Genomic DNA, 13835 nt, shown 5'->3' with positions numbered 1-13835 from the left:
ATTTATTTATAAAACAGGAGTAAACATAACTTTGCCAATTGTTGGCAGCTAATTCTAAAAGAAAGTTATTAGTTTCAGAATATTTAGAAATTTTCAAATTTTGTTGTTTGCTAAAATACAGTATGATCAATCCTAGCTGGTAAACTAGCTATTCTATTTTCAAAGAGAGTCCCATATATATGGCACTGTATTCAGGTCAAGAGAAGATTATTATACTGTAGATAACTGAGGGTGTCCAATGCAGCTGAACCTTCAAGCTGAGCATGCATACCATCAGCCTCTGAATAAAACTGTACTACCAGTAACACCAATGTTTATAGAACATTAGTTATGCCAAGAATATCAAATTTTAAATATTTTGAATGATAAGATAAGATAACCTTTATTGTCATTTTTTACTGTGGGCACAATGACACACATCAAAAATGAAATTTAGTTGCCCACTCTCAAACTGAACACATACATGACACACACCTAAACATACTATATACAACATATACACAACTTATGTATAGACCTACACCCCTATATATACATAATATATGAATATTAAACACTGCCCATCTTGAATGCAAGATGGATTCTATCTAATCTTACTGGATATGTTCTGAATATATTCTTCAAAAAATCAATACAACCAAACTAATAATTTAATACTAAAACAATAATATATACTTAATTTTATAATTTATTAATTTTATAATTAATAATTAATAACAAAAATAATGAATTACAGTACTTCTGAATTCATCATAGTAACTCAACATTTTTAAAAAAGCAAAAACAAGGACTTCTGGTCCTGCGCAAAGCACAGCAGTTGAGGGGTTTGGGACTTTCTTCCTGTTAGGGGACCCTAAATGGGCCAGAAGCCACCCTGGAGAGGTGGGAATGAAGAAAGGAAGTTCCAGGGACCTCGGAGAGATGGCAGTTGACCCAATCAGTCCAGGAGAAGCCTTCCAGAAACAAACAGGGGAAACACTAGCCTAACTCCAGAGCCTAGCCCCAAGCTGTGAGCAACCAAAGTCAAAAGCACTATTTTAAGTAAACAGCATGCTTGAATCTGGGTAAGAACATTGATTTTCTCTATCCTACCTATCAACTTTCCTGAAGGGAAGAAATTCCCAAGAAGCAAAAAAAAAAAAAAAACCCACCAAGATTGAATGAGGGGGGCTTTTGCCCCACCCTTTTGCTAACGGAAGCTGCAAATTGAACCTTTCATGGAGGAATAAAATCTGAAAAATGAATCAGTGCTGACACCTACTGATGGAATTACGACAGTCAAGGTAAAATCTGGGGGAAAAACTAATCTCTACTTGTGACCTTCAAAGCTTTAACAATAGAGAACAGCTGTGTCGATAAAGTGAGACTTACAAACCTGAGGGAACAAAAAAAAAAGAACTTTTTTGAACTCTCTGGACTATAAGTATTTATTCAACTTTGACTCCAAAGCTATTTCCAAGGGTGGAGGGGAATCTGGACTTTCGGTCATCATGGAAAATCAGAGATTTATAGGAAATGCTTATTTAAAAAATGAATATATTTCAAGAGGAGATATATGATATGTTGCAACCAATTCAAATAACAATGATCTCAGATCACAAAGAAATTCAGAATAACTTTGAAAATATATATCAACTCATCTCCAATTCAATTTTATACCAAAAATCCCCTCAGGAAAACACAACAGAGAAGGAACAGACAAAACAGATGACTGAACATAAATTTGTGGATAGAGACTTAAAGATGGAATTCTACAAAACAAAGGAGTATGATTTAATCCAAGTGGAAAATTTTTTACAAGAAATACTAGATTTGGAAAAGACAACTTATATTTCAACACTACAAAACAAACTTGAGGACAAGAAAAAAGACTGGATAAAACATACTACAGAGATACCAGAGAAAACACTGGAACTGGAGAGACAAAAAGCGACAAGAGAAGCAGAGAGAAAAAGAAGGGAAAAGATTCCCAATAAAAATGAGTGGGCAAATGCCCCTAACAAAGATACTGATTTACTTTTTATATCTACTCCAACATTTATGAACATACAGAAAAAACCTTTTGATTCAGCAAAATACATCGATTAAGAAAGATACTGGGATAAGGAAAAAGACTAAGGTGGAAACCAAGAAAATAGATGATGGGACTTATCAGAGAGAATACTTAAAAAAGAAACATTTGTTTGAATATGGTTAAAGAAATAGAAAAAATTTGGAATATATATGCTATTCTAAGAGGGATGAATTCTCTAAATAATATAGTATGCTTTTTTCTCTTGTGTTCTTTTTCTTGATATGAGCAATATAAAAAAGTTGAAATGACTTAAATAAAGGAAATGTTGTAGATACTTAAATGTGACTGAATTTAGCAAATTTAGTGGATTTTAGCAAATCGTGTATATGAATTGTCATATTTTCTCTGATGCTGCTTTTACTCAGCTGTAAAACTAAATGCCGGCTGGTGACCCCCAGGGGGACAGCCTTCCCTGTGGGTGCGCCGACCCTCTTGAATGAACTGCCTCCGGAGCTGCGGATGGCCTCTGACCTTCGGTCCTTCCGCCGTGACCTGAAGACATGGATGTTCCAACAAGCAGGCATGGACTGACTATGGTTTTAAATTTGGCTTTTATTGGGTTAAATTGGCATTTATTTACTACATCTATTGTTTAATTCTTTTTTAAAATTTTGTACTTTATGTTTTTTAATTTTTATTGTTGTGAGCCGCCCTAAGTCCTTAGGGAGAAGGGCGGCATATAAATTTAATAAATCTAAATCTAAATCTAAAATATGAAAATCCATTAACAGGAAGAAAAAATATGAAGAATTCAAAAGAGTTCACAAAAATATACTCTTGTGGGTAAAAATGAAGAGCAATGAATTAGTAGACTAACGAAATGCTGTGGACTTATTATACTTAGACTTCAGTAAGGCATGTGACAAAATAGACCACAACCTGTTGCTTAGTAAGCTAGAAAAAGGTGGGATAGACAACAACACCATCAGATGGATCTGTAGCTGGCCAACAAACCATACTCAGCAAGTAGTCCTCAATGGTACTACATTCACATGGAGAGATGTAAGCAGTGGGGTACCACAAGGCTCCATCTTAGGCCCAGTACTCTTCAATATCTTCATAAATGACTTAAATGAGGGAATAGAAGGGGAACTCATCAGATTTGCAGATGACATTAAACTGGCAGGAATAGCCAACACCCCAGAAGACAAGCTCAGGATTCAAAAACATCTTGGCAAACATGAACAATGGGCCCTATCCAACAAAATGATGTGGAGAAAAGCAAAGTTTTACATTTAGACAGGAAAAAACAAAGGTTTAAGTACAGATTAGGCAAAACCTGGCTCAAAAACAGCAACTGTGAGAAGGACCTTGGAGTCCTAGTGAACAATCACTTGACTATGAGCCAGTAGTGTGCAGCAGCAGCCAAAAAAGCTAATACAATCCTGGGTTGTATAAACAGAGGCATAGAATCAAGATCACACAAGGTATTAGTACCACTTTATAAAACCCTAGTAAGACCACAACTGGAATACTGCAACCAATTTTGGTCCCATACTAAAAAAAAGATGTTGAGACCTTGGAAATAGTTCAGAGAAGAGCAACTAAACTGATCAAAAGCCTGGAAACTAAAACATATGAAGAACGGCTGCAAGACTTGGGTTTGGCTAGTCTAAAGAAAAGAAGAAACAGGGGTGACACGATAGCAGGCGCTACCACAAAGAAGAGGGCATCAAACTACTTTCCAGAGCACCAGGGGAGAAGACAAGAAACAATGGTTGGAAACTGATCAAAGAGAGAAGCAACCTGGAATTAAGGAGAGACTTCCTAACAGGGAGGACAATTAACCAGTTTAACAGGTTGCCTCCAGAAATCATGGGCACTCCATCACTGGAGATTTATAAGAAGAGACTAGACAGTCACTTGTCTGAAATAATATAGGTTCTCCTGCTCGAGCAGGGGGCTGGACTAGAAGACTTCCCTTCCAGATTCTATTCTATTCTATTCTATTCTATTCTATTCTATTCTATTCTATTCTATTCTATTCTATTCTATTCTATTCTATTCTATTCTATTCTATTCTATTCTATTCTATTCTATTCTATCCTATCCTATCCTATCCTATCCTATCCTATTCTATTCTAAACAAGTGGAAATAATTCTGTATTTTCTAAAGCAGCTTAAAGAATGAATAAAAGATTAATTGTGTAACAGGAAAGAAAGGGTGCCCTCCAATTGAATGTAATTTGATGAAACTTTCATACATGTAGAAATCAGGGTAACTGGACCTTGATTAGCAAAGGTTTTATCTGAATATAAATTGAATACAATCTGCAGCAGGGAAGAGAAATTGGAAACTATAAAAAAGGAGTTTGTTTCAGTTACCATGCTGTAATATGGATATAGAGATTAGATGAGAAGTTTTAGTGCACATAGCAAGCACTAAAGGAAAGTAAATAGGATATATCTTTAAATCTGTTTTATAATCCTCTAGCAAGTCCTTGGAAATAAAATATTTAATTTATTAACTAGCATTAATCCTAAAACTCTACAGTAGACTATTCCCAATGTACTTAAATAGGGAAAAATGAGATATATCCAGAAGACATGCATTAATTTGCTTAATGTCACAAATACCAAATCATCTAGCACTTTTTACTATCTACCAAATAGATGACAGACTTATGCTTTCCCTATTTGTAGACTGTATGTGTTTCTTAGGGATTAGATGTACATTCTACTTTTCATTCATGACCGAAAGATGCTGTTTATGTAGTGTTCCCTCTTCCCATTCCCCCACCAACCAGTGAGATAGTTTGGACTAAGAGAGTGTGATTGGCTAAAAGTCATTCAATAAGCTTCCATGGTTGTGGATAAATAAAACTTTGGGTCTTTGTCCTTAACTACTAAATCACATTGTGAAAATTATGATTTATTTATATATTTGGAAAAGCTCCAAATATGTATAAATTGTAAGAACTGAATATCAGTATTTATTTTTTATACATGCCTAGACAAAATAAGATTATTAGATTCACAATATCCCCATCTATGAAGTTGTAAGGACCTGCCTCAGCTAGAGCTCCCAAGAAAGCTGTAAGGACACATTTCAATCTTCATCTTAAGAAAACAGAACACTTGGAAACGGTCTCTTCCAACAGGAATTTTTATTAAGAGAAATTGATAGTAGGCATGCTAGACAGGATCTGATGGATCCCCTCACCATTCAAGGTTTTAAAGTGTTCTCAAGCAGCCCCCCCACCCCACAGTTCTGGGCGATTCAAACCGGTAGATTTCTAGGTGTTAACTCCAGGAAAAATAACATCAGTCTGGCTCTGTCGGCAAGATCATTCAATCCTCTCTTTTCCCAGATCCCAGGTGTTGCATCTCCCCCACCCCCACCTTTTCCCTCACTGCCGAGTAAAGAGGAGATGTTCAGAGCAGCATAGGATGAAAGGCAGATGGCCACATTGTTATGGTTAGCAGACCTGAAGTGAATCAACAAAAGGTTACTTTGTATTGAATAGAGGAAGTGAAAGTAGTAAAAACCCCATTGATACCCCCCTCCCCCTTAGTACTATGATGGAATCCAGGAGATAGTAAGAATTGGTTTTATATCAGAGAAGATACCGTATTTTCCGGCGTATAAGACGACCCCCTACATTTTCTGTTAAATTATAGGGTTTGGGCTATACTCGCCATATAAGACTACCCCTCTTCCAACGCACACCAAATAAAAATTAAAAAACATCAGATTTGATTTTAATATGGTAATTTTAATTCAAATGCTTATGACATGCAGGTACTTAGTAGGAAAACTGTCACATAAACATAAGGCTGTTTGTCATCAAACATGTAAACATAAAACAGTGCAAGTGGATTAAACTTTAATAATAATAATAATAATAATAATAATAATAATAATAATAATAATAATAATAATAATAATTTGGAAGGGACCTTGGAGGTGATCTAGTCCAACCCCCTGCTAAGGCAGGAAACCCTATACCATTTCAGACAAATGGCTGTCCAGTCTCTTCTTAAAAACTTCCAGTGTTGGAGCATTCACCACTTCTGGAGGCAGGTTGTTCCACTGGTTAATTGTTCTAACTGTCAGGAAGTTTCTCCTTAGTTCTAGGTTGCTTCTCTCCTTGACTAGTTTCCATCCATTGCTTCTTGTCCTGCTTTCAGGTGCTTTGGAGAATAGCTTGGCTCCCTCTTCTTTGTGGCAGCCCCTGAGATATTGGATCACTGCTATCGTGTCACCCCTCACTCTTCTCTTCGTTAAACTACACGTACCCAATTCCAGCAACCCTTTTCCTATTTTCCTAATTCACTTTTTCACTTTTCCTAATTCACTCTAAAGCTTTCCCTGCACAGAGCCTTAAGTAACCCCAGCTGCCTGCAATTAGTGCAGGTTCTCATCCCACCAGGCTCAAGGTTGAGTCAGCCTTCCATCATTCCGAGGTAGGTAAAATGAGGACTCAGATTGTTGGGAGCAATAAGCTGACTTTGTAATAATGCTGCTTGGGGGGGGGGGGGTGAAAGCTCTAATAGGCAGGCATATACATAGAATGAAGGCTATTGCTAAGCACATTGATTTGTGCTTTAAATTGTAAGCCGCCCTGAGTCTTCGGAGAAGGGTGGGATATAAATGGGATTTTAAAAAAAGACCAAATGGGAGATCCGCTCCAGGTTTTCCAGCCAGCCCGCCCAGTTCCTGAGTCGAATGTGTCCTTAGAGCTAAGCTGCTGCTCTGGCTATGCATTCCCCACCTGCCTTTCAAGTTGCTCTTGCATTCCCCACCTGCCTACAGCTGCTCTTCAACTTTAGAAGGAAAAAAGCCCAGACCCCAGCTTGTAAAAAATCACAGACTGCAGCTTCTACTCCAATTGGTACCGCTTTCCCTGCACAGACTAAATGGAAGATCCGCTCCAGGTTTTCCAGCCAGCCCTGTCCCTAAAGTTTCAGCACCCGGCGTATAAGACGACCCCTGACTTTTGAGAAGATTTTCATGGGTTAAAAAGTAGTCTTATACGCCGGAATCTACGGTAGATAGAAATGAAATATAACTGGATTCTGACAAAAGCAGACCTCTTGAAACTGGCATTGTTTCAACAGGAACTTGTATTGAGAGTTAGTGATAGCAGGAGAGCTAGGCAAGATGCCCTTTCAAACCCCTCTCCAGTGCCCAACCATCCAGTTTGATTTTAGCCAATCCATAGGTTTGAAGTTGTTATGGGAACCAGGCGATAAAGTACAGATCTCTAGGAAGATGGCTGCAGGCACATTCTTCCCTCCTTTCACACCTAGAGAGAGTTACTTCAAAGAACAAAGCAAAGGAAACACATCCCAGAGCATGCAGAACTTCCCCTGCCTCACAGAGAAAACCTCCCCTCTCCCAACAGAATGGCAGTATCCAGAAATGAAATGCATAAGTAAATGAAATGGGTAAAATGCATTGAGGGTCTGACAGAAGTATTCCTAGCCAAACTGGAATATTCTGGACCAAGGAGACCATACCCAGTAAACTACTTAGAAATGGAGTAGAGAGAGAAAGAGTTAATGAGAGAAACTTTACTATTGTTTTATTGAAAATATCACTTACTATTGTTGATAGTTGTCTGAGTAGAATTAAAGTAGAGAGACACTCTTGCACTTTTCAGTCGTATTTGACCCCAGTATGTAACTGCCTGCAGTTCCACCATGTAATTACTGTTGGGTTGAAGATGTTCAAGGATCACATAATTTTGAGACTATAATTGAACAAAATTAAGTTGCATAAATCAATTATGATTTTGCTAACACTTTCTTTACTAATGTCAGAAGCAAACAATAGACATATAACATTCAATGGCGAGTAAATAAAATAGGCATAAAATAGGTCATAAAAATATAGTAAGTTCAAAAGTTTGTAAAATAAATAAGGTTAAAACTAAATGACATTCGCTCAGTATTGGGCCACGTCAATAGCATTTTCTCTCACCAACATGAGGTCTTTCTCCATACATGTTGAAGGGCATATGTGAGTTGGATTGTTCTTTCCCACATTAACACAGAGTTAACGCTAACACTGAGACAGTTTAGCTGTTACATATTCTATCAAATGAATAGGTACTGTTGATCTCTCCTTTATTAATTACTGAGGTTCAAGAAAAAGGGTCATTTTATAAACTATATTATTATTATTATTATTATTACTATTATTATTATTATTATTATTATTATTATTATTAGCATTAGCATTAGCATTAGCATTCTGAATTTTACTAGACTCTACATAATAAAAACATGAAACATATAAACAATTTGTACAATAGGACATTATAAAGCCTTGTTGTTGTTAGTTGCGAAGTTGTGTCCGACCCATCGCGACCCTATGGACAATGTTCCTCAAGGCCTTCCTGTCCTCTACCATCTTCTGGAGTCCATTTAAGCTCACGCCTACTGCTTCAGTGACTCCATCCAGCCACCTCATTCTCTGTCGTCCCCTTCTTCTGGTGCACTCAATCTTTCCCAGCATTAGGCTCTTGTCCAGTGAGTCCTTCCTTCTCATTAGGTGGCCAAAGTATTTGAGTTTTAGCTTCAGGATCTGGCCTTCTAAAGAGCAGTCAGGGTTGATCTCCTCTAGGACTGACAGGTTTGATCACCTTGCAGTCCAAGGGATTCGCAGGAGTCTTCTCCAGCACCATAGTTCAAAGGCCTCAATTCTTTGGCGCTCAGCCTTTCTTATGGTCCAGCTTTCACTGCCATACATTGCAACTGGGAAGACCATAGCCTTGACTATACACAGTTTTGTTGACAGGGTGATGTCTCTGCTTTTTAGTGTGCTGTCTAGATTTGCCATGGCTCTCCTCCCAAGGAGCAAGCGTCTTTTAATTTCTTGGCTACAGTCCCCATCTGCAGTGATCTTGGAGCCCAGGAAAATAAAATCTGTCACTACCTCCATTTCTTCCCCATCTATTTGCCAGGAATTGAGAGGGCCAGATGCCATGATCTTGGTTTTCTTAATGTTTAGTTTCAACCCGAGTTTTGCACTCTCCTTCTTCACTCGCAACAAGAGGCTCTTTAGTTCCTCTTCACTTTCTGCCATTAGAGTGGTATCATCTGCATATCTTAGGTTGTTGATGTTTCTTCCGGCAAACTTAATTCCAACTTTTGATTCATCTAGCCCTGCCTTTCTCATGATGTGCTCTGCATATAAGTTAAATAGGCAGGGAGACAGTATGCATCCTTGCCGGACTCCTTTCCCAATTTTGAACCAATCAGTGGTTCCGTGTCCAGTTCTCACTGTTGTTTCTTGGCCCGCATATAGGTTTCTCAAGAGACAAATAAGATGGTCTGGTATGCCCATCTCTTTAAGGACTTGCCACAGTTTTTTATGATACCACACAATCAAAGGCTTTAGCATAGTCAATGAAGCAGAAGTAGATGTTTTTCTGGAACTCTCTAGCTTTCTCCATGATCCAGGGTATGTTGGCAATTTGATCTCTAGTTCCTCTGCCTCTTCGAAATCCTGCCTGTACATCTGGTAGTTCTCGATCCACATACTGCTGGAGTCTAGCTTGCAGGATTTTAAGCATAACTTTACTAGCATGAGAAATGAGTGCAATGGTGCGATAATTTGAACATTCTTTGGCACTGCCTTTCTTTGGAATTGGAATGTAAACTGATCTTTTCCAATCCTGCGGCCAATGTTGAGTTTTCCAAATTTGCTGGCAAATTGAGTGTAGCACTTTTACTGCATCATCTTTTAAGATTTTGAATAGCTCAGCTGGAATACTGTCACCTCCACTAGCTTTGTTGTTGCTCAGCTTTTCTAAGGCCCACTTCACTTCACATTCTAGGATGTCTGGCTCGAGGTCAGTGACCACCTCATTGTGATTGTCAGGGATGTTAAGCTCATTCTTGTATAGTTCTTCTGTGTAATTTTGCCACCTCTTCTTAATCTCTTCTGCCTCTGTTAGGTCCCTGCCATTTTGGTCCTTTATCATGCCCATTTTTGCATGAAACGTTCCTTTCATCTCTCCAATTTTCTTGAAAAGATCTCTGGTCCTCCCTATTCTATTGTTTTCTTCTATTTCTTTGCATTGTTCATTTAAGAAGGCATTCTTATCTCTTCTAGCTATTCTTTGGAATTCTGCATTTAATTGGGCGTATCTTTCTTTTTCTCCCTTGTCTTTCACTTCCCTCCTTTCCTCAGCTATTTGCAAAGCTTCCTCAGACAGCCATTTTGCTTTCTTGCATTTCTTTTTCTTTGGGATGGTTTTGGTTGCTACCTCTTGTACAATGTTGCGAACCTCTGTCCATAGTTCTTCAGGCACTCTGTCTATCAGATCTAATTCCTTAAATCTATTTGTCACCTCTACTGTATGTTCAACAGGGATATGATTTAATTCATACCTGACTGGCCTAGCGCTTTTCCCTACTTTCTTTAATTTAAGCCTAAACTTTGCAAGAAGAAGCTCATGGTCTGAGCCACAGTCAGCTCCTGGTCTTGTTTTTACTGACTGTATAGAGCTTCTCCATCTTTGGCTGCAGAGCATATAGTCAATCTAATTTCTGTGTTGGCCGTCTGGTGATGTCCATGTTTAAAGCCGTCTCTTGGGTTGTTGGAAAAGAGTGTTTGCTATGACCATCGTATTCTCTTGACAAAATTCTGTCAGCCTGTGCCCAGCTTCATTTTGTACTCCAAGGCCAAACTTGCCTGTTATTCTGGTTATCTTTTGGCTTCCTACTTTAGCATTCCAATCCCTCATGATGATAAGAACATCATTTTTTGGTGTTAGTTCTATAAAGTGCTGTAGTGCTTCATAGAACCGGTCAATTTCATTCTGTTCAGCACCGGTGGTTGGTGCATAGACTTGGACTACTGTGATATTGAATGGTTTGCCTTGGATTCGAACTGAGATCATTCTGTCATTTGGGGGATTGTATCCCAATATTGCTTTTCCTACTCTTTTATTGACTATGAAGGCTACTCCATTTCGTCTGAGGGATTCTTGCCCGCAGTAGTATACCTGATGGTCATCTGAATTAAATTCATCCATTCCTGTCCATGTTAGTTTGCTGATTCCTAAGATGTCGATGTTCAGTCTTGTCATCTCTTGTTTGACCACATCCAGCTTGCCTTGATTCATGGATCTTACTTTCCAGCTTCCTATGGGGCCCATGGAGTTGTGGTCAGGTACAACCCCCTGGAATGGCGGAGCAGCGGAGGACTTGGCCATTAGCAGAGCAGACTATGATGGCTTGCTACATTACTATACTCCTGCCTTTACAAACTATCGTGCATTGTCTTTTACCCAGCATCCCCAAAGGATTCAGAGGACCCTGGGTATTAGCCACCGTGAGAGGGTGGCTTGAATTTACATCTGCTGCCCCTAGAGGTGAGAGCTCTATGGGGCATGCTATACCCAGAGTGGTTGTTTCAGACCACCACCACCCCGGGAATTGGCTCTGTGACTGTCGTGAGAGGACGGTGGTCGGCCTGCCCGGGGGGTTCACCCAGCTGAGTGGCAGTAGCTGGGTGGAGGGCTGGGACACCTATTTATCCTCTGCCTAGATCCTCCTTATTGACTATCGACTATGGACTGCCTTCTATCTGGACTGCTCCTTATGCCTTATCTTAAGTACTCTTTCACGGACTTGTTCGCCCTCAGGGGTGCTCCCCCTTCCTGGGTGCGACCCGCCTTTCTAGCCGCTTATAATCTCGAGGAAGGGCCCATTTATTGGGACCCTGAGAGATGGCTGGGCACGGGTAGGGGCCTTCGACGTAAACCCAACAAAAGGCCCCTGGTTAGTTTTTTGTCTAAATTTTTTTGGGGGTTAGGGAGGGGGGAGGGTACTCCTTTTGGTTGTTTGGACAAGGGGGGCAGTCCAACAACCTCTGTTCAGGCCAGTGCTGAGGTAGATCGCGGAGGGGAGGAGCGGGGGTCGGTTGCCTCTGGGGCCCCAGGGCTGGTCGTGGGATTACCTATTCCCACGACGTCAGGGAATGGCAGCAGGTGTAGGAGCAGAGGGCCGTATCGATCTCAGGGAAGGCCTCTCCGCTGCTTACAAGTTTGCCTTGATTCATGGATCTTACATTCCAGGTTCCTATGGAGAAAAAATCTTTACAGCATCGGACTTTCCTTTCGCCACCAGACACATCCACAGCTGAGCGTCCTTTCGGCTTTGGCCCAGTCGCTTCATTCTTTCTGGCGCTACTAGTACTAGCCCTCTGCTCTTCCCCAGTAGCATATTGTATGCCTTCCGACCTGAGGGGCTCATCTTCCAGCGTCATATCGTTTTGCCTTTTGGAACTGTCCATAGGGTTTTCATGGCAAAGATACTGGAGTGGGTTGCCATTTCCTTCTCCAGTGGATCACATTTTGTCAGAACTCTCTGCTATGACCTGTCCGTCTTGGGTGGCCCTGCACGGCATAGCTCATAGTTTCATTGAATTATGCAAGCTCCTTCGCCACAACAAGGCAGTAATCCATGAAGGGGATTATAAAGCCTAGTGCCCTAAAATAATCCTCCTCAAAATATAAAAAACAGCAAGAAAAATCAGCAGCAGTCTATTAAATTTTGAATGCCTGTCTGAATAAAACCACTTTAGCAATTTAGCAGGGAAGTAATTTAAATAATATAATGTAATTCATTCAATGTTTGTCCTTCTGCCATGAACTTCTCAAATATTTTAAGTGCCCATTACCCCTATCCTCTTTTACAAAGTGTTCCTCAAAATGCTGTTCAGAGACTGGAAGGCCTTAGCCTAAACAAAATCGAATGTACTAGACAGAAACAATTGAGACATATTTTTAGTATCTCATTCTATTTTCTTTTTTACTTACTCCATCTGTAGTCTTCCTTCTCTTCTTTTTTGCTTGGACAAGAGCCTTGCTTCTCACAGTCCAGCTCCAAAAGATTTTGTAATGATGGACTGGAATATCAGGTTCCTCTGGGACATCCCAAATAATCCTTATGTTTATACTTCCATCACTGTTTACTGTAGTGTTGGCAATCATGAGATTGGATGGAGCAGGTGGAGTTGATGGATCTGATGGGAGGTGGGGGATAGCTTTGTAGGAATGAATTATTTCTTCATAATCAATATCAACATGTTCCAAAGGCTTTGGACAGAAACGCATTTGCCCTTTATGACAAGTGTTTCAAATGTGGTACAGAAACAGAATGTCTACATAAGATCAAAGTAGAAATCATGACTTAGTGCAAGCAAGTGCATAATGCTGCACAGTGCATGAGATGGATAAATTGCAAAGGGATAAAACTATTCTAAAGAACGTGCTATGTTCTTCACTAATTGTTCCAGTTAGCTTAACAAAAGATTAGGCAAAATCATGGCATCTAAGGCTGCCAAGAGCTTTCAGTCATGACAACAACACATCTTTAAATAGCATGTCCTGTAGCTCTTACATGGGAGAGAAAGACTACACTCATGCTTTGCTTTCCATTGGCCAGAAACCATGTGCTAGATAGTACAAAATTCTGGTCTGATCTAGCATGGCTCTTAGACTCCTTAGTAAATAATCAAAAGGATATAAGAAGACAAGGATTTAAATATCATAACAGAAAACACTGAACAGAGATTTTCTAAATTCCTAGACTTGCCTTTTCAGAAAATATTTTTATATAAATTATTAAACTATCTTTTAAAAATATGATGCAGATGTTAAAGAAATTACACAAAGGTTATATTGTCTATATGTGTTTTTTCTACCCAAGTTTTTACATTTTAGACTTTGGAAGAAATGCATGAAATATAAAATGAGAGAAAAATAGCTTATTTACATTGGCAATGCAATAAAACTATTAT

At 39.3% G+C, this 13835-nt stretch overlaps 1 protein-coding gene across 3 annotated transcripts in view; it reads right to left on the bottom strand.

The window, feature by feature from the left end:
* The window catches only part of ANOS1 (anosmin 1), a 281496-nt gene that overhangs the window by 43930 nt on the left and 223731 nt on the right, over nucleotides 1–13835 (bottom strand). For all 3 annotated transcript variants that reach the window (XM_083362693.1, XM_083362694.1, XM_083362695.1), the window contains exons 7-8: nucleotides 12853–13058; nucleotides 7623–7770 (exon numbers count right to left, since the gene is read on the bottom strand). In XM_083362693.1, the coding sequence (XP_083218819.1) occupies nucleotides 7623–7770; nucleotides 12853–13058 (354 nt within the window). The remainder of the gene's footprint in view (nucleotides 1–7622; nucleotides 7771–12852; nucleotides 13059–13835) is intronic.

The sequence above is a fragment of the Vipera ursinii genome (genome assembly GCF_947247035.1).
Source record: "Vipera ursinii genome assembly, chromosome: 4".
NCBI lineage: Eukaryota > Metazoa > Chordata > Lepidosauria > Squamata > Viperidae > Vipera > Vipera ursinii.
The sequence above is the reverse complement of the archived record's forward strand: the minus strand, read 5'-3'. Positions and strand labels throughout refer to the sequence as shown.